Here is a 21,962-nt window from a genome sequence, read left to right on the forward strand (position 1 = left end):
CCTGTAGGTATTAAGGCCCACCTAAAAACTACTCCTGGTGTGACTAAAAAGCTATTATATAGAACGAATAAGGAAACTTGTAAACCGTTGTGAGTACGGATAACCGAGCCAGAGCCCGAGTACTCGGTACCGAGCATCACTGTTTTTGATGTTTGGTGCTCGGCCGAGCAGTTGCATAAACTGACCCGAACATTAAATTTGCACATTCATGCCCTGCTAACATACGAAACTAGTGTTAGAAAGGGTATCCAAGAACAAAATTGACTGTTTTTTGAAATGCGTTATTAGGTGGAATAACGCGTACTTTATGGACATGTGCAGCTTAATACACCGTTGGTGACGTAAGAGACCTTGTAGGGATAAAACGTAAAAAGGGAAATTTTTGTGAGGTAACAATGCACCCGAGCGTGCTCGACCAAACAGAACATTTGCAGTTTTGGCACATCCCTATTAACTATAAAAACATTAACATTTAAAATGACTTAGAAAATGGTATTTTAGGCCGATTGCCTATATATTTTGCAATGTTAAACATAAAATCCTTCGGCATAATATTTTAAATCGTTTTCTTAGGAAGATGATATACATTTCATTAAGGCTCGTTGTGAGCATATGCCTATGATCCACACTATTCCATGGCATTTATGCGCTGCTGTATGTTGGAGTAGACAGTAGTTCGTCTAGTTATGGCTCGTTATGTTAACATTTTCCAGTCATGTTATTATGTTCTGACCTGACATGACATTTGAAACAAGTATGTTATTTGATTGTAAGACTCTGGAGAGAGAAAACGCGGATAAATCAATAACTATATATTCTTGTACCCTGAAATATTAATACATCTGCGTCCGCCTAAAACAATGTTTTAATCCTATCTTGCCAAATGATACCAATATTGACATTTACACGAGCCCAAACATTTACTTTTTAAGATCCTTCAAGAGTCTTGGACCACTTATGTTTTGCTGTAGAAGGACGCTTTTGTCAGCATTGCACAACAAACCAGTGCCACGTACTGTTCAATTTCTCCAAAATATGTAAGCTGGGCCTATTTTTCGTTCGAAGTATAGGTGACTACAGAATATAGCTGAACGGTGTATCCCATAGTGCATGAAGTCTATTGTGCATTCGGCGTGGTATTGTAGACGAGGACATTTTTACGATATACATTGGGCAAAATACGTAAGAAACAAACATCGCGATCCATTTACTGTAACGTGAAAAACAAACAGTTATGCGAACCAGAAAACAAACATGTTTTGTTTAAACATACTTTTCACCACCCGAAGTGAAGGGCATTTTTTGTCGCTCTGGTGTACACTATACACATCATACCTCCAAATCAGCAAGAGAAATTCGCATGTCAGACAAATCGCGCTCTCTCCGGCTCAATTGCTCTTCAAGAGCCGCAGCCCGTTCTGTGCGCTCATCCAGTGCAGCTTGCAGTGCATCCTTCTCTCTGTCCAGTGCTGTTGTGGTAGCTCGCAATGTAGCAGCGTCCTCTGTTTGTTTTGATGAGACATCTAGGAGTTCGCTCACTCGGTTCTGTAACACGCAATGATCAGTTAAGATGAACCAGAGTTGTAAGTCGGGCCGGGTTCGGGCATAGGTTTCTTAAAAAGACGGGTTTAATTCGGGCCTGTCTTTACACTGTGTGTCAGCATTTTTTTGAATGAATTTACATAGCTAAGTAGTCAGTTGCTGGAGCTGACCTAATGTCAAACAACCCTAAAACGCCTTGTTCAAACCAATTGTATATAGTGTTTGTTGTCTTGATCTTTCCTGTAGCTTTAATGTATAGGCCTGTCAATCAAACTTTCGGGCCCAAACGGACCGGTTTGCAATTCTGAGATGAACATAAATTCATAACTGGGATCATCCCTGAAGCGTTCATGCAGACCAGCGATCACGGAACACTCATATAGAAATTTTAGTACGTCAGGCCTACTGAATATTGGGGTATTGTATGATTTTAAAAAAAAATTGGGGTGGTGCCAGTCGAATGTTTGCTTCAGTTAAGAATTCTGCTACACTCGTGATGATTTAGCACAGTGTTTCTTAACCTTTAGATAATTACCACCAAAGGGGTGATTTGACGTTTTTCAAGAGGTAATACTCGGCCATCTTTTAGTTCCGTGGCGTCATAGTTGGTCGTTTTAGTTTTTTGGTAATTTTATGACACAACAATGTTTAAACGAACATTAACGTTTTAGGTTCGTGGTTCTTAACATTTTTATTATCGTTACTCATAAAAACATCCGGATGGATTTGATTTAACCCTCTTAATAAAGTTAAAATTACCCATAATTATAAGTCATAGTATTAAAAAACTAGAAGGGTGGCTTAGCACATATTGCCATTGCATATACATTATAACCTACTTTAAAACATTACTATATTTCCTACACTTATTTTATAATGGGTCCCATATTATCTGCTGTCTTTATAACATTGGTTGTTTCTGCAGGCAGAAACTCATGGGTCCCCACACATGCAAAGTTGTAAATAATGCATTTCAAGAGATAACTTTGAGAAAGTTTGTTGTTGTAAGGTTAAATACAGTGACTGGTAATGAACATAAATAAATATGCTGTATGGACTACAAATTATTCAAATATCATTCCAAATAGCATATTTATTTACGCTCGGTACCAGTCACTGTGTTTTATCTGACAAAAACAAACTTTCTCATAGTTATGAATATGCATTCCATTCATACAAGGTTTTTCTCTGCTGAGAAAAAAGGCTAAACACAACAATCAGCTCCTTTTAATTGTGAATTGCAGCTGATTGTAGGGGGTAGTGGGGTAAATGATAGTGCTACAGGGTAAAACAACAATCAACACCTATAAGTGGCACACTCCAGAAGCTGTCTAAATTTTATTCAATTCAGACATTGTTTAAAAAATTGACCCATTTTGGGGGCTAGTGGGGTAAATGTTGGGATCAAAGGTTTGAACAAAACAATAGACAACTATAAACGGCACACTATACAAACTGTTGAAATTTTATCCAATTCGGACATTGTTCAAAATATTCACCAATTTTAGGGGGCTAGAGGGGTAAATATTGGGGCTGCAGGGTAAAACACAACAATTGACACCTATACATGACAAGTTCTACAAGCTGTCAAAATTTCATCTAATTCCGACACCATTTAAAAACCTCACCCATTTTAGGGGGTTAGTGGGGCAACTAATGAGGTTTTACACCCAAAAGTAAAAAATATGAAATTACAATGACCCAATCAAAAGTCGTGTAAATTTTTATCCAAATCGGCCAATGTTTAAATTTCTGGCCACTAGAGGTGTTTTTAGCAACATTTGTTAACACATCTGACGTCATTAGGCTGTTATCACCCCCTCTGACTGGCATGTGCAAAAACGCCCTCCAAGTAATGCACAAACACAAGCAGCATATTCTCTGGTACCTTTACTATACTGTTACTCCACAGAATTTTTTCGTTTGTGGTGCGCAGCAACATGCGAAAACGTTTTACGTTTTGGGGGCTAGCGGGGTAAATACTGGGGTTATTAACTCAAACGAAGCAGATGGCACATCTACATAACCATATCTACCATCTGTGAAAGTTTCATCCAAATCCACCAAAGATTTTATGCCAAAAGTGCATGGACAAACTTCGGCGGAAAAAAGAAAAAAACAGAAAAAAAAAAAGAAAAAAAAAAAGAAAAAAACAGAGTGAAATCAAGATGTGTCCCCTTCAGGGAAGGGGACCCATAATAATAATGTACCCACTAACAATGTAAAATTACTGTTTGGGAGTAGTTACCCCTAGGTTTTGAAGCAGTACTTTACACATACACATATTTATTACACACAACTTATAAACACTGGGCTAACTGGTCAGTAGGGATGGGGCCGAGCCAGAACCCGAGTACTCGGTACCGAGCATCGTTGTTTTCAATGCTCGGTGCTCGGCCGAGCAGTTGCACAAACTGACCCGAGCGTTAAATTTGCATATTCATATCCTGCTAACATATGAAACTAGTGTTCGAAATGGTTTCTATGACCAAAAACAAATAATTTTTCAAATGTATTAGATGGTGGAAAAAACGCGTACTTCATGGGCATGTACAGCTTAATACACCGCTGGTGACGTAAGAGACCTTGTAGAGCTAAAACGTAGAAAGGGGATTTTTGTGACGTCAGAATGCACCGAGCGTGCTCGACCAAACAGAACATTTGCAGTTTTGGAACATCCCTACTGGTCAGTATTTCACCTATTGCTGAACAAACTAACCTCCAGTTGCCTTATTCTGTCTTCAGCAAGCGCCAAATCAGTAGATTTTCTTGACAAGTTACGTTGCGTATTGTCCAGTGAAACATCCACCTGTGATTTCACCATCCTGTGAACAATAGTAATTTCATGACAATAACAATTCACTTGAGGCAAAGATAGGTTTTAAACCAGTGTTTTTCAAACTTTTTTACAACACTTCCATGAACGGTTTGTACATTTCAAAAAGCCTTCCTGAATTAAAAAACTCAATGACGGTTCAGGCTCATACCTTTTTAAACACAACAGTTTATAAACTTTTAAATTTCATTTTACAAGTAGTCAAAATCAGCCGAATTCTCTTGTCGTTATATTCTTATTTAATCTTCCAGATTTATTCCAGTGTCTGTAATTTCCTATGTTTCTCCAGCGCCCCTTTACTATTGCAAACGCTGGCGCCCTTTAAGAGTCATTGTAGTGTATACACTTAAGCCATTTTTGTAAATTGGAGATGAAATTATGGTCACTTACTTTACATCTTCCAACTCTGTTCTTGTCGCTTCATAATCATCTTCCACTTGTTGTATTTTCATCCTTAGAACTTTTATATCGTCTTCTTGTGCCAGGTTGAGATCTTTCAGTGAATCAACGCGGCTCTACACGAACATGAAGTCATCAAAATGAATCCCAAGAAAGACAACATTTTATTATTAGTACGCCAGATAGTTGATAGTTGAAGGCGTTGTACCGAATCAAACCGGTCTCCCAAGTATTTTCCAGATGAAAATAATAGCCTGCGGTGGGATTCGAACTCACGACAGGAGTCTTTCTTGGACTTTTATGAATTAAATATGCCATAAAATGGCGATAAATAATGTAGTAACAACCTTCCGGGCGATTTTGTTTTCCATGAAGGTTATTTTTGGTAAAAAAGTCCTTAAGCCTGGGGTACAATTAACATATCAGGTTTAATGTTACTTTTTTGTCAATTTTTTTCTTTTTAAACCAAAACTGACGATAAGTTTTCAATGGGCGACTTTAAAATTTCTGCTTCGAAATCAAACATTAAAATGATTCTGATCGTCTGAACAGTATTGTACAGTATGGCGATCAGGGTGTTTAAAACCAGAGGCTTAAATACATAGATTAGAATATTTTTTTTCTTCATATCGTTATTTTTTAGCTTTAGATTATTAGTAACCCTGGAGGCAATCAAATCAACGTAAAATAGTAACAAAAGAATCATGACAAAAAAACAAAAAAACAGCTGGTTCTTGACACAATCAAAACGAGTTACGTAAGCTATCTTGTCAATGCATTAATCGCAGAGTATGTCAAAAGTAGGCAGTACACACCTGTAAATCTATTTTTTCCTGTCCTAATGCGTGGGCTCTGTTCTCCAAGTCCTCGGCGCGTTGTTCCAACCGGGAACGTTCCGAAATTGATTGCTCTTGTTGTATCTGTATAAAATTTTATTGGAATCTTGGTTTGGCGTTTGGCAAAAACAATTTAAAACTAGGAGCTTGCATAAAAGGCAAGTGTACACTGGTAATATTAATTCTAAAGGTCTTTTTTATCCGTGTTTTGTTTTAAGCTTTACCAATGTCCTCATAAAAAGACGTAGAAAAGCGGGGAATGTATTTCTAGGCAGGTTTGCCATCGACATAAAAATGAAAATAACAACCGAAAAATTTCATTTTTATATTTGCATTTATACGAGCCTAAGGAGCAATAACTTTTTCTAAGACACTGCCCTTCAAAATAAGGACAAATTTTAGAAATAAGGACGGTATGGCAATTGGCAACCCTATGTTTATACGCTTAACAGAAACAAAAGCATGTCCCAAATAAACTGAAAATTAGTGCATGGTATAATAAGCTATAATGAATTATGTCACAGATATAAAAAGGCAAGGTTGCAAAGATACTAAGCCCTGCAGGCACATAAAGCTTTGTACAAGGTGTATAGCTGCAGAGCGTTGAGCTTTTATCTACTAATTTTTGTTTCGTTTTGTATGAAAAATGAATTTTCTCGATTTGCGACCCTCGATTTCCACCCTGGTTTTAACATAGCACACACAACGCACCTTTAGTCTCTCACGCAGACTGTCTCTCTCAGTGGTCATACGACGTAGATCTGCAATAGAAGTGTCTCTCTCGTTTTCCACACGTCGCAGGATTGCCTGTGCAGTGAGCGATGCTTTCGGCGACTTTGGTGAACGAACGTATTCACGTCGTAAACGTTGCAGTTCTTCGTTCGACTGCAAAGAGAAAATAATCGTTAAACCTTGGGTAGAAATTTGTTTATGGCCTTCCCGGTTATATGTAATATACCAAAGTCTACATAAAAACACAAGTTGTCCAACCCATTGTATAACTAGGTAGAGCCTCATAAATGCCATTTTGCGTCCCCAAATAATACAGCAGGTATAAGAAAAAAACTCAAATATTGTCTGATTTGTACAAATTGTAGGACTTTACAAATTGTAGTAATTTTGATTGGCCGAGTTGAATGGCGCCAATAAGGCTTTATCGCGCAACATCAATCGTGTTTTACATATAGATTTTGTAATCGCCATAACAATGGAGTTGCCTAAAATAAAGGGCCGTATGTAGAAAAATATGTTTAACAGATGATGACGCCATCTTCCTGTGACATCAGAATCATATGACGTAATATAAAATATATTTTTAATACAGGCTTTGGTATGAATGAACCAAACCGTTTGAGCTTAAAGTTATTGAAAAAAATGGATTTGTTTGACAGAAATTTCCAATTTCTTAGGTTTATGGCAATGCTGAGTTCAAAACAACATAATTGGATTTAACTGCTGGTTAAGTGCAGGGCAGTACGTTGCATATCTTAAACACAATACCACAGAGTCATGTTTTAAAGTGTCTCCCATCATCGCACTAAAAAATCAGACAGTTTTCAACAAGCCACAGGAACTCCAACCCACCTGTTCATACAGCATGTTAGTTTTGTCCCGTTCCTGAGTTAGAACTTTTACATTCGCCTGTATTTCAGCCATGTGACGTTCAAACTTGTTTAACATTCCTTGCAATTCGTCGCGTTCACGCAACAAACGTTGATATGAATCACTGCTGCTGTCACCGCTCTGTTGATACATAACACAAAAAATAATGCATTTGTGTGTAAGTGTTGTGGTTAGAGTTTGAATGCGTGCAGTGGTAAGTTACAATGGATGCGCCTTAATTGCTTGGAATTTGGCAAATCGGTTAAGGTTAGAAAGCATTTTAGGTGGGAGCTCACGCTAACATGGTCTTGCCCGGGTGGCGGTTTTCAAGCCCAATTGGGCTGGTTACCGACATAGAGTTGCGGGCTGCGTTTAGGGTGGCGGGTTTTTTTAAAAAGTTATTTTAGTGCATTTTGACATTTTGGTTTACAAGCAGTTGAATGACAGTAAAATTGGGCACGTTTTTGACTTTTGGGCAAGTATTTCGTCAAAAACGGCGGTTCTTAACCAGGAGAACCTTATATTTACAAACCTAAGTGAGCATTAATCTGCTATGCCTTAAACGTAACCAAATAGAAGGTTTTGACATTTTTGAGAAGATGATTACCAAATATGGTGGTCCAAATTGCATTTTTAAGCCCACATGCTTGCAACATAGTGTTAAGAAAGTCACTTACAACAAACTTGCTTAGCGAGGGTTAATTGGTCGAAAGTTTCAATAAAGTGACAGTAGTGATTGCACGTGGGTGGGCGATTACGCAGATTTTGAAATAAGATTGTAGTTGTTTTAGCATGGTTAGCAAACCAAGTAATTGCTTTAGTTCAGAATTGCGCCTCATAAAAAGCCGAGGTTATAATTTATCGGTGAACATCGAACCAGAGTTGCAAGCGGGCCCGAAAATGAGGCCCAAACCAAAAAGTGCAAGCAAAAGAAAAACGAACCGATCCCGTAGTTTATCAAACAAAGGTCGAATTTTGACCGAAAATTGGTAAAATTCCGGCAAAAATAAGGCCGAGTGTGAAGTCAAGTCCAATTCAACCCTGTGTTATTTATATTTAGGCCTGAACCCGACCTGTAATGACTGGCTCGACTTACAACTCTGTACCGAATTCAGATTAACAACACACCCAACAAAAATGCGTGCAAAACAGACACATGCACGGCCAGTGCAAAGAAACGAAAAATCACATGATTGCATTCCCATGTTGATGAGACAAACGAAACGAATCACGGAGGTTCACGGAAACGGCAGGCAAGATGACCACGAGCGTTGTATCACGAAGTGCGCGCATGCCCTACCCCACCGAACGCGAAGCCATCTGGTGGCGAGAAGTCGAAAGGGCGCGTTTTCCCCGGGTGATGGCGCTCAAGAGGTGGTGTTCGCGCTTGAAGTAATCCCTTTCGCTCTCTGCTTCCCTCAAGCGGGCTAGCAACTCGCCACGCCGCTCTTCAACGGCCTGCTTTTAATTGTCACTGTTTATAAGGCCGAAGCGTGTGGCAATAGGAGGTTTCCTTACAGTTTTAATTGAAAATTGTGTCTTGTTTTTGCCGAGGCTATTGTTAACAAAATCATTCGCTGATTGTGATTCGTAAAAAGCGTTTCAAATTCTTTTTACAGGAAAAATATATTGTAAGCAAGCGGCAGACAGTACACACACAGTTTCGACCTTTAAGGTATTTTCGGCCTGTTACTCCAAACAAACTGGATTGACGTTGGATGGATAAATATAGTCTGTGTCTGGTCACCAGCTGCAGTGATGAGACCCTATAGGGCGAAACAGTGTGCACTGTCTGCAGCTTATCATTTATAGGCTTGATGCATTTATACTTAACTTTCGCAATGATACAGGCTATGGTTGGACAGCGTTTGGCTTTCGTATCAAGCACTTGTCAAAAATTGATAAAACATAAGAAACTAAAGTAGTTGAAAAAATTAAACATGCTTGTGTGAAGGTACCTTCTTGGTTGGTGTGCTTCGAGCTGGACTTCTAGATCTAGGACTGCTTGTGCGACCAGACTTTGCCTTGTTTTCCTGAAAAAACAACAACAAACGAGTTATTGCGCTGTTCAAACCCGAATTGAAGTGGACAACTTAACGGCTTGTTCGTACATGATAACGTTATACACCCCGGATCTTAGGGTACAACAAAGACGTTTTATATTCCAACATGACTGGTGGTACTTTTTTCACTTTGCATAACCGGCGAATAGAAAACAAGATGATTTGAAAACGAGCCTAATTAAATATTTACCGTTCGTGGCCAATGACTTTCTTAAGATTCGGAATGCTTTTTAACCTATTGTTGATTGCTTTCATCAGTCACTATATTTTTTACCCCTTATGCTTTTATTAAAGAATTTTGACGCCACATAATGGTTTTAAACTTCAGTCAGAGTACGTCACACAAACTTTTTTAACTGGAGTCATAGTACGTCACAAGAATAATCCCGTGGCAAAAAATGGCAAGTTTCAGTCAAGAAACGTCGCAAGGAAAATTACGTCACATAAAGTTTCAAACTTCAAGTAAAGTACGTCACAACGGTGATGACGTCACAAATGTTTTTTAACTTCAAAAAGTACGTCGCTTGGAAAATGACACCACACAAATTTTGAAGCTTTACACGTCACAAGAACAATGACGTCACACAATATTTCAAACTTCAATAAAGTGCGTCACAAAAGTAATGACATCACACTATATGACGACTCACCCTGATCATAGTCTGAAGCGTGTCGCATTCGTTTCTGTAATAATCGCGTTCTTGTTCCAGAGTTCGAACGAATGAATCCAGTTTACTTGGAGATTTGTCCCGTTTTCTTGCGCGCGATGGACTCGTTCGGTATTGCTCTAATTCCAGAACAAGACTTTTCTCTAAAATAGTTTACAAAATAGTTCGGTAAAGTTGTTATATTTCGCTTAGAAGTGATAGTTTTCCGAACAAAAATTTAAAAATGTCATAATTTGCTTGAAATACACTTTGCATGAATTTTGTGCTAAATATTTTATCTTTAGTATACTAGTATACCAAACCTATAGGTGCAAAAAATCCAAATTCTTCAACACTTCAGTACAAGGATTTGCATAATAAAAGCATCGACGCCTATGTATACATTTAACCACTATTTTAGCCAATATTGTCACGCAAAATAACCTATTTCAAAAAAACTCGACAGTGTCCAATTTTAAAACAGTGATTAACCAAAACTGGAACGCTAAGATTTTTTAACAACGAGAAATAAACATTTTTAAGCAAACTGAGCATTTTAATAAAAAAATTAAAATACAACTTGCATCATATGTGTTTTACAAACAACCACTAATTTGCATAAAAATCACACCTCACAAATTTGTGAAATTTTACCTTTAGCAGATAACGACTGCACTTTATCGGCAAGCAAGCGTTTATCACCCTGAACTTTATCGAGCAGATCGTTCAGTCGTTGGACATCGAGCTTGGATGCTTCAATTTCGGCTTGTAGGTCACTGTTTTCGTTCATAAGACGATCACGGGCCTGAAACAGCGTGAATATAATTTCGTTATAAACCAAGAAAGACGACAATAAACATTGGAAAAAAAAGTTTTTTTTTTGCTAGTAGCTTAATCTGTTAAAGCTTTATATGGAATGATTTTGGGTCCAAAAAAATTACCAACAAAAACATTCTATTTGAATAAGATACTGACGATGCTGTAATAGCGAAATATATATATCTTTAAAACCAAAGGGTGAACGACTAAGTGATTTGTCGGAACTTACATCTATTGCTATAAGGATTTTTAGTCTTCACTCACCAAGCAACGGACTGGGTGATTCGAGCTTTAAGTTTCAATTACGAGTATTGCAACAAAAACATTTAGATTTATAACCTATTATTGGTACAATAAACCTTTAATAAGAAGGATGAAAAAAAATCAAAAAAAATCCAATCCCTTAATTCTTTAAAACCTTGACAGGATTGTACTTCAATGAAAGAGACAATGTCGACACGTTTTTGTCATTATTTTCGGCTTCAGTACTATGTTTTATAAGTTGCCCAAATTAGTAACCTCATATTATCAAATTATTGTCAACAAAAAAACAACATTTGAACACTTTAAATACGAAACGGTTCCTAAAAGCAACGATGCTTTAACATTGCCAAACAAAATCTGAAATTCGTTTTTTGTTTTGTTAACAGGGCATTAGAAAAAAGCTTAAGCTGAAGAGAGTTTCATCAGCAAATCCATTTATCATTGAGACAAAGCCGAGCTGATCAAATAAGTCGAGAGCACGAATTAACCCCAACAGTACTCAGACACTGCGTAGCGCCGATTTAAAAACGGATACGCTTGTGTGTTTACTTTTAAGAGTGCCGGTCTGAAGTACCTGTCTAGAAACGGTCGATATTGAAATCGTTGAAAATTGAACTTGAATCAGTCTCGAATTTTGTTGTGTCACTCGACGGCGTAATGTTTTCTCTGAGCACGACATTTTTACTGTATGCGGGTGGCAGTAAAATGTAGTGGATTTTGTTAAACTTTAGTCAGTGTGGCAAATACAAGATGTGTCTTTTTAGGCTTGACTTTAATTTTCATAATCTTCAACTAACTGGCACTGTTGACTGGCTCTACCAGCATGATGTCTTGTCACCAGCTGCACTGAGAAGACGTTTTTAATCACCTTAAAATCAGTGTTTCATACCGGAACGGAACGGAACGTTATACCGGAACGAAATAAATAATTTTTGGCTCAAATACCGGAACGAAATACCGAAATAAAAAAAATTCAAAATACCGGAACGGAACGAAATACCGTTATTTTTTTATTTCGGTATTTCGTTCTGGACATTTGACATGAAACAATTGCTGAAAATTTCGCGCCGTTAAGCTCTTACAGTTTATATTCGTTTGACCATCATTGACAAAAAATGACGTAACAACTACCGACAATAATTTTTTTGTGTTGCAACTTTCTTTCTTTTTTCGCTTCATAGCTGTAAAGACCACAAAGAAATGTTCTTTTGTTAAGACCGAAATACCGAAAAATAACGTTATAAATTTATTTCGGTCAGACCGGAACGAAATGAAAATATCGGTCCAGAACGAAATAACGAAATAAATAATTTGCTCAGAACGAATAACGTTATTTCGTTTCGTTCCGTTCCGGTATGAAACACTGCTTAAAATGCAACCAATTTATGGAGAATTTGGAAGTAGTGTCTTTTCTTAAGTTGGAATTTTGGACAAAATTTACTGGTCTAGGTACTTTCGCAATAGTGCGGCCAACGACAGCCACGTACTAATCACCAAATTATTAACATAAGCAAAAAATAATAAAAAAAACGCCTTTAATGGGTTGTTCGACTACACAAAAAAATATTCTAATCTAAACAATAAAAAAAAATTGAAAAATCTTTTTTTTTCTATCAGCAAAAACGACTAAAAGAATATTAATATGACTCACGCGTTAGCTAACACCGTTGTTTACCAAATAAATGTAAAATTTAAGCACTATTCCCGAAAAAAAACCCACAAACCAAGTATTCTCATTTTATACAATGCATGGTAGACCGGCCTTCAATGGGCCTGGCGTACAATGATTTATAAATGAGTTAGCCGTGATCACTGGTCTGCATGGACGCTTCAGGGCTGATCCCAGTATGAATGCATTCATTAGGCAATTTATACTTTCAGTATATTACCGCGTGTGAATCAATGAGTTTGGATCCAATTCCCTCCTCCTGACGTTGGGACTGACGTAATTCCAACTGAGCTTCGTGGATTTCCCTGTCTGCAGCGATCACCGCATCCTGTGTAAATAACAATGTTCGATTGAATAGCGCAACCAACGCCAAGTATGCGCTTGTATGCAATATACACAAGTTCAAATGGGAGGGCTTGAAATGCACAGTGTGTATTGTTAATATTACGTGCATTAGTAGGGGAAAAGTTTAGCTCAAAAACGAAAGGAAACCGACGATAAAACATTGACAAATGATAGCATATCGAAAACTTAAAAACAAATGCCCTGTAAGTGTGCAACAATCATAACTTACTTTTAATGCTTAAGTGGGTACAGTAAGCATTGGTTAACGAAAAATGCTTTGTTTATAAAAAAAAAACTACAGTATAACAGCTTTAATCTTTGTTGGTGTGATTTTCAATTGACAACCTTTGCAGAAAACTATGATGGACTTATAGTCTAACTCAGGGGTGGGCAAACTACGGCCCGCGGGCCGCATGCGGCCCGGCAAAGGAGTTTGTGCGGCCCGCCAAATGTTCGCAAACTTTGAAGAGAAAGTGACCAAGCAACGCTGAATAGAATTATAAGCACAGGCGTAGAGTTTTAAAAATACCGGGGATGCGACTTGCCTAAACGCAGATACTTTTTATGTGCTTTAGCCGGTTGTTTCTGCCACGTTATTATGCAAATCGTCACTTGACACAATTTCTTTGTTCGATAAAGTAAAAGCGGTTTACGTTTTCAAATACAGCCCACTTTGCAATGTTGACGCCAAAACTTTGGTCACTTTGGATCAAGTTTAGGTCGTTACAGTTCTTTGCAAACGAACATTAAACACGGCTATTAAAAGTGGCTCGCATTGTTTAATGTTAGCGCAAGGAATTTATTAACAAAAAAACGTGGTGTAGCCTATGTTGAAACAAATGCTTGTTTATTTTTGAAAACAATTACAATTGTAGCGTTTCAACCAATGTGTGTACAATCATTAAAGTGACAACAAACGTATTTGCACATAGCTGAAAATATACTATGTTAATATTTTGGGCTAAATCAGGGGTACACAACGTGCGGCCGTAAGGCGACATGCGGCCGCGGAGACAAGTTTGTGCGGTCGTGGCCATGTATGTTAAAATACATGTACTGGCGGCCGTGACGTAACTAAAACTATTTTGCCTAATATTTTGATTTTCAAACAGCTAAAAACAGCTTTCGTGAGACTGGAAAAAAAGATTACCAGCCTAGTGACCATATACGCCAGGCTTTTTATCCGCTTATTGTGTGCAAACAATGTGAAAGAACAGGCACCGCAATCGTCACAATACAGTTTATGTCATACATAAACTTTATGACGTCATAAACAGTTAGCTCCGTTCAGCTGAACTAATGCACCAAGTTAGAAATTATTAATCTGGGCATTTTAGGCGACTTAAAATGATATATATATATGTGAAAAAAAACAAAAAAACAAGTAAGCAATTGGCGTACGTTGGTGAAATACTATGCGGCCCGATAAGATTAAAAACCTCTGAATGCGGCCCTTGCACTGAAAAGTTTGCCCACCCCTGGTCTAACTTATAGTACAGTTTTTGCTCAAAGCGTGTTGTTTGCATAAGTATACAAACAACACGCTTTGAGCAAAAACTGTTTGGAATATGCTGTGATGCAAAATTGTTCAAACTGGACATATCATAAGTTTACATGCAATACATTACACACACATGGGGTAGGGTCTGTCTGATGTAATACTGTTAAACTAAAGCTACCATAAATGTACAAAACAATACACACATCTGGGGTCTCACAAACTTGCCAGTCTCACAAAACACCTTACCTAGCACAGTAATGTTAAATATAACTGTTTATCATACGATCTATCCCTCTCTAATAGTCACTAAGTCTAATTGCTTCAGGTCCTAAAGTTAAGGAAAAACAAACTTAATAATTAGGATTTTAGTGAATACCTGTTTTTCTTGTTCTAGTTGCTGTGCAAGTCGGTCAATGTCACGAAGCTCAGCATGTAAGCGATCCACTTCACGATTTAAGCGTTGCGTATCACCAACTGCATTAGCTTTTCCTTCCTCTAACTCCTTGATACGATCTTCTAATTCCTGATTGGTCTGTTGCAAGTAGTCCACCTATTTCGAGGCAAAAGGTTTTAGGTTTCTTGTTTATTACAATAAAGTGTTCGTTTAAAAACTGTGTACAGTAATAGTGTTTGTGTGTGTAGTGAAATTGTTAAAACTATTGCATAGGGGTCAAAAATTGTGTCGTTGCTTTTTTCGGTGACGGCAAAAACTACTAGCAGGGTTTCTTGGGTTTTATTTGTTTTTCGGTCGAGCCATACCGAATTCCAATCTCTCCCCATATGTTTACTACAAACAGTGAGTACTGGTTATATTAAGATTTCAACTTGTTTATCTTTGTTTTTAGGGTTGGTACAATTGCTCATTTTTTTTCGTAAAAAAACTTATATCTGCAGTGAAATCTATGGAAAATCTTAATAGTAGCCAAACTGTAACATTTTTTTACCTCAAAAAGTGTATTTCTGTTTATTAATTTCTGTTTATTAATTTCTGTTTATTAATTTCTGTTTATTGTAAAAAAAAAACAAGGAACATTCTTACCTGTAGATTAAGGTGGGAAATAAGACGTTCATTGCTCCGATTTTTCGCTTCCAACGAAACAACATCATGTGGTCTACCGCCCTCTAGCGATCGATTCAGTCTGTCGATTTCTCTGTCTCGGCCTTCCACCTACAAACAACACTAATATATTTACATCTAGTCATGCATGCTTACCTGTATATATACCATATGTTTACATGTGTATAAATAAACTAAAAGTAAAACAAACATGAAAACTCCTGTCGTGGGTTCGAATCCCGCCGCGGGCTGCAATTTTTCAGCCTTCAGCCTGGCTTGGTTCAGTATAACGCCTTGTATAGGCCAGCGTATTATGATTCATAGAAACTATTGGATTTTCCCTTTAAGATACGGTGGCGATGGTAACGATCACCAGAGCAACCGGCTGTACAGTTTGACTATATTGACTGACAAGCATAACGCGGTTATAGCGTTATCTTGAGTCAACAAGCTCCATAAAACAAATTTAGTAAACTGGGTCGCGGGCGCCGATGGAACGCGTAACACTTGTATGCGTGCAAGACAATGAACAACGATACAAAAGAACAGCACAGTGCCAAAGGCAGTTATGTGAATTGCACACAAAAAAATAATTGAACTGCTTTCTACCATGTGCAAATTCAATCTCATCAACACAAATCAAAAATTGACAAAAAGGACTCCAACTAATGCAAAATTAACGCAACTGTCGATAGTATGCCGTTTTATATTTGTGTGACCTTTCAACAAATTTATCGTTCAACTGGTGTAATGCTAAACAAACTAAGTTACTAGTTGGTTTTTCAAGAACTTGTACTTTTGCTGACGTTTCGCCCACCAGAACGTCAGGGCTTCTTCAGAGCAATAAATGATATAATGAGAGCACGCAAGCGAAAATGCACAACGCCTGTTCGGTATTTTTCGTGTGACCTGGTATCGCTTTTATTGATAACAATCATTCTAAGATAGACAGGTTATATAGAGCGATGAACTTTACTAGGCAAAAGGCTTACCCTAGGACTGGAGGAAGTTTTTGGGCGACGTCGATAAGACGACATAATTCCAATATACACCGCTCCTAACACTGATCACATACAGAAGATCATATGCTTTACCGATATCTGTTCGAAAAACAAAAACCTCTCCTTTACCACAAACACCTTCATGACGATTTTTGGCTAAAATGACTTTCGATTCATACAAGGTCCGTTGCTATGACGACCGCTACCTTTGTCTCAGCACTTGCGAATAAAATAGCTTACCACTTAATTATACTCAACGCAAACTGCACGAAATCGGAATCTTTCACAATCGGTTCGATACAGTAACCAGCAAAAATGCACCTTTTTCCTGTTCGCTACCGAGCGACCGTTTATCGGCTTATACCTTCGTTTGTTACGCGAAACTGTTCAAATTGCCAACGGAAAATCAGCTAACCGGGCACTCTGTCCAAACCTGCCAAATCCAGCATGTTCTGACTATTGTTAACAGGCGGGAGGTCGACAACGAAATACTACGGCTTCTACTCCCCGCTCCTTATTTTGCCTTTCTTTTCTTCTCTGCTCCCAATCTCGGCAAACAATACCGCCGTCGGTCGTCTCCCAATCGCCGCATGTTCCATAACAGCTCAATGGCTTCACGACACAGCTGATATGATTTGAATCGGTTGCCACGCCGTTTCGCGACTGTTGATTGGCTGTTACGGCGTTCCACATGACTGCGTTTGATTTTTCACCCCGCCGCTCGCTGAGTGCTCGAATCCATTTACGCCAAGGACAAACAAAAGGGCTCGTGTGTCGATCAGACATACTTCACACAGCGTTAACCAATTAGAACGTAAAACCCAATCAAGGCATTGTTTTACATGAATGATTTTAAAAACTTGTAATTTTACGCCAGACGCACAGTAGTTTTAGACACTTGACAGCAATTCTCAACGCATATTCAAGACTTTTACAGTAGTGGTTTTTGCAGAACATGCTATTTACAAAATCGAATAGCCCACCTAACTACGAAACGACAAATTGCCAAACAACGAACAAAGGGTAAGCTTTTTGCGGTTTTGGCGACAAAATTTCTACTGAAGATGTGTGTACTTGCATATGTGTGCACTTACAGATATATATACTTGCAGATGTGTGAACTTGTCGATGTGTGCACTTGCAGGCATAAGAGCTTTTCTAGAAAGTTTTTAGAGCGGGTTAATGAACTTTGGTGAGGCACACTGGTTCGTAAATCACAATCGAATTAATCAACATACGTGCCACGGGCACAGCTTGGAATCGCCAATATTGTTCGTACATCTAGCGCGAAATGGGTTGTGCCTATGCGTTGTTAAAAGAACAAATTAATTTTGCAACGCTTGCTTTGTATGTGACTAAATTGAACTTACCAATGAATGAACCACATGTATAAAATACATAACTATTTTTGGCTTGGCAACATGTCCCTTTTATAATATCTGCCACCTCAGAGATTTTTGGTGGGGCAGCAGGCCGTCCCTAGAATCGAAGCCTATGATTACAAATATGTGCACTTGCAGATACGTGCACCTATAAAAATATGTTTTTTACCCATGGTTACTACCCTAATGTTCACGAACCCCTGTGGGTTTCGTGGAACGGATTCAGGAGGTCTTTGAATACGTTAGGCTGTCTAAATTTTCAATTTAACAAATGCGAACTCATTATATTTTATGGCCCACACACGATTTTTAAGCAATGCCCAGCTTACTTCATTGACACGTATAATGAAAATTAAACCAATCCATAGCCTTTTATAGAAAATCGATAAAGCGATTCAAGTAATACAAAAAGGTTAGAAAACCACTGTGAACACACATTCCTAGCAAACAACCGAGTGACCAGGTCATGTACACAGATTACCGGGGAACAATGTCCACTGCAAGTCCTTCGGCTTGTTGAAAAGCCTCTCAAAAACATACGAAATGACCAGCGAAGCTATAAGACGCGGTGGCACTTTACTGGACTCATAAACGCTTTGTTTTCAAATGTTTTGGGGTCAGTGGATGAGACGCCGAGTTCAGGACATACACAGATTGAATTGCCTTGTGTGTTGTAAATAGTATGTAGTGGCCCTGCTGACCCTAATGCTTTGAAAAAAATGTTTTGAATAACTTTTAATACACTGAATATACACACTTTTGGAATGCATTTTTGTAGAAGTTAAATGTCTAAATATATATGGGCGAGTGGTCAGCGCATCGGTATTGTGTTTACAAGGTTGTGAGTTCTAATAACATCTCGGCCTCCTGAGCAAAAAACTTAGGTAGTATTACTCCAACTCAGTGGAACGGAATCGGTTGATCTAGCTTCAAGTGATAAACTACCAAAATCAAAAAAATATATTGAAAAATGATAAATCTGCCTAGGAATAAAACAGACAGCTCGACGGTGTACTCATTGTAAGCATACCACATTCAGACGTTGCCTGCCCACAAACAAACAATAACAAATTTGGTGTACTGATTCAACAGTTAATTTTAAGGGCACACTGTTATGTAATCCAGTTTTTCCAACATCTGGCCATTTTTAACACAACATTTTGATATAATTATACTTACCGTACCTGCATTCTTCCATGACTTGCTCTTATCAAGAATGGTGCAAAACTTTTTGATCGCTAATCCAAAAAATGATTGCTCAAGCGGTGAAAACTAGATTGGTCCAAGAAAGCTTACTAAATGATACTATTTTCCCATTCCACGCGAAAAGCAATAGTTTCTTTTGCATTGAGGCGGGGAAGCAGATGAAACAGGCATAACGCGGTTGGCGTTGCGTTGTCCTGATCTGCGGCGTTTGGCGTCAGACGGCAAGTTCACAGGCATTGTATGCCACGCTTGTGTACCGCGTTGACTTGGGCCTTCAGCCTTTGTTTTCTTCCATAGAAAACGATGTGAGGGCCTCGACCGCGATTTTGCATCCTCTTGTCGTGGTGAGGTAGGAAAAGAGTTTGATAAGTCCATTGTGTTTGAGCCTTGATAACTAGGCGTTCGTGTGTTGTCACTGCGCCAAACGTAGCGACTTGAGAAGAACGGAGACCGCTGTGGACGGTGGGATGCTAGTTTCCGCGGAGAGTCATTCGAAGGCGTGGGTAAGGGAAGGTCTTTGAGTTGTTTGGAAGTGGAGCACTGTGGGTTCAGCGTGATCACCTCACAGTCGTCGATAATCTCAGGTGAAGGCGCGCGGTTGGGCTTGGAGCTCGGGGTTTTCCATACATATTGGCGGGAAGGCGCGCCACGACCAGAGGCCGAGGATTCGCAGCGGGATGGGGCTGCAGCATCAGCACGTGGAGCATCATTCTCCTCCTGGCCAATAGGTGCAGAAGAAAGAGGACGACGCCTGCTCATACTCTTCCAAATAAATCGACGCTTTAGGCCGCTCCATAAGCCTAACCGCCGTCGATTGAAGTTTCTTGTTTGGTGCGCTGGTGTAGGAGGTTCCGAGTGTCTCATTAAACCACGGGAGCGAAACCACCGCATGGGGCCGCCAATGGGCAGCTTTTTACCCAGGGGCGAGTCCCAAAATCTCCCAAGCAAGGTCCGTTTATCAATAGCGGATGAAATAACACGAGCGTGCGCGGGCAAGTCAATTTCACTTAACGATCGTTCTTCGATTCGATCAAAATTTGGAGGCGTCCTACGCTTCGGGGATGCAACAGTTACTGGTTCTTCAACTATTGCATCCTCTTTTGATGTGCTGCGTCCGACTTTTGGGGTCTTTTTATCGGCGGGCGCAGCTTTCTGTAGTTGTCAGCTGTCGTTCTGTTCGTTAAGCATGCGTACTCGTTCTTTCTTACCGTCCCTGTATACTACCATTCCCCTCACGCCGTTTGCCTTACCGCTCCTGCAAGCTTCTGATTTTCTATGCACGCTGTTACGTGATTTTCTATACCGGTCACCGGGTGGGTTTGACGAACACGTTTTCCGTGGCATGCTAACGCTTTCCTGATGAGAGCAACGACTGCATATGGTTTCAGCGATAGCACTTGACCGCCGGGTTGTCGAATTGTCCGAGTGTCCATTACTGAAGCGAATTTTTCGTTGATGTGAGCTAGGGTAGCTAGAGATACGTGAGGCACGGACCGCCCCTTCGTGTCGACTTGATCGTACGCCGTTTGGGTGACAGTCGTAGGCCTCACATTCGTGAGAGATTGCTACAGATTGTGCCCTGCTGTTGTAATGCCCATGGCGACTGACTCTGGACTTTCGTTGTGATTTTCGACCCCGCTGTCCGCCATTTTTCTTTTTCCTTGTCTCGCTTGGTTTAGATTTTTTGTAGAAGTCAGGAAATTTGGGAATACAGTTGCCCATGGCTGCTGTTGGTTTTTGTTTTAAAATCTGCTATAACCTAAACATGGCTTTATTCCTGTAACGTTGTGCGAAAAGTTTTACTCAGCTGTTGCCAATACCGGTTCAAAAAGCAAACCATAAAAAAGCCAACATCTAACTGTGCAACTTACTAATCTTCGGCACTAAAACTAAAGTCATCTGGTGAAAATCTCCTTTACAGCCATTTATGCCTGTAACATTGTGCAAAAAAATTACCCAGCTGTTGCCAATATCCTTTCAAAATGCAAACCATAAAAAACCAACACCTAATTGTGCAATTTACTGATCTTATGCGCTAAAACTGAAGTCATCAAGTGAAAAATTCGCTAAAGCCTCTTCTTTCGTTTTGATTAATGGCTCCGCTAAGTCTAAGTTCAGAGGTGGCTTCACAGGAACAGTAAACGGTGATGGAAGAGGCCAGAGAAAGACCCCTGACAAGCTCCTTTGGCCAGCCCGGCTTTGAAGACACTACTACCAGCTGTCCTTGAAAAATGTCTGGTGTTTGAGAACAGAAAAAGAGTCCTGCACTTAACGCGACCTGCTGAATGCTCAAGCAGGGCCGTTTATGACGCCAAGGGATGCTCAAAAGAGCTAGGGCATTGTTTCCAACGCTACTCCAAACTGCCTGAGAAAGTAAGTATAATTATGGTGGGACGACAAGTACTTCGATGAAGAGGTGCCCCTTCTTGATTGTTCCCTGGTATCTCGCGATTCTGCCACCACCGGTGGGACATTCGCTGCATAGATTGAATCATAGTGCGGTGGGTTTTTGTATGCAAATCAGGCAGCGGCAACGACTTATATACCTTCAAAGTGCTATCTGTTCTCTTGGCACCCTACATGTGTTATGTTGCAGTGGTTTAGTAAAGAGTAAACTTAAAAGATTTTACAACGCACTATGGAAAGGCAAAAACAATCAGAAAAAATTCAAGGCCCTTCGAGTTGGTAAACACTTAGGAGCTGAAAATTTTGATTCCTAGATATTTATCATCATAGCATTGACACTCGAGTGCACACAAAGACCAACAAACAACAACATCAAACACAAATCCG

General features: G+C 39.2%; 1 protein-coding gene across 4 annotated transcripts in view; it reads right to left on the reverse strand.

Moving 5' to 3' along the window:
• Positions 1-21,962, reverse strand: part of LOC145237097 (centrosomal protein of 135 kDa-like) — a 32,599-nt gene that overhangs the window by 7,488 nt on the left and 3,149 nt on the right. Inside the window, exons 1-14 of one of the 4 annotated variants that reach the window (XM_080099840.1) lie at positions 16,573-16,706; positions 15,563-15,691; positions 14,900-15,073; positions 12,898-13,005; positions 10,580-10,730; positions 9,929-10,089; positions 9,174-9,248; positions 8,521-8,676; positions 7,198-7,356; positions 6,325-6,498; positions 5,593-5,697; positions 4,769-4,893; positions 4,262-4,367; positions 1,336-1,545 (exon numbers count right to left, since the gene is read on the reverse strand). In XM_080099840.1, coding sequence (XP_079955966.1) covers positions 1,336-1,545; positions 4,262-4,367; positions 4,769-4,893; positions 5,593-5,697; positions 6,325-6,498; positions 7,198-7,356; positions 8,521-8,676; positions 9,174-9,248; positions 9,929-10,089; positions 10,580-10,730; positions 12,898-13,005; positions 14,900-15,073; positions 15,563-15,691; positions 16,573-16,617 — 1,878 coding nt within the window. In that variant the 5' untranslated portion in view covers positions 16,618-16,706. Of the gene's footprint in view, positions 1-1,335; positions 1,546-4,261; positions 4,368-4,768; positions 4,894-5,592; positions 5,698-6,324; positions 6,499-7,197; positions 7,357-8,520; positions 8,677-9,173; positions 9,249-9,928; positions 10,090-10,579; positions 10,731-12,897; positions 13,006-14,899; positions 15,074-15,562; positions 15,692-16,572; positions 16,707-21,962 lie in introns of those variants that run through there. The other 3 variants (XM_080099838.1, XM_080099836.1, XM_080099839.1) reach the window with 3 other exon arrangements.

The sequence above is a fragment of the Phallusia mammillata genome, chromosome 7 (genome assembly GCF_965637545.1).
Source record: "Phallusia mammillata chromosome 7, kaPhaMamm4.hap1.1, whole genome shotgun sequence".
In the NCBI taxonomy this organism is placed as follows: Eukaryota; Metazoa; Chordata; class Ascidiacea; order Phlebobranchia; family Ascidiidae; genus Phallusia; species Phallusia mammillata.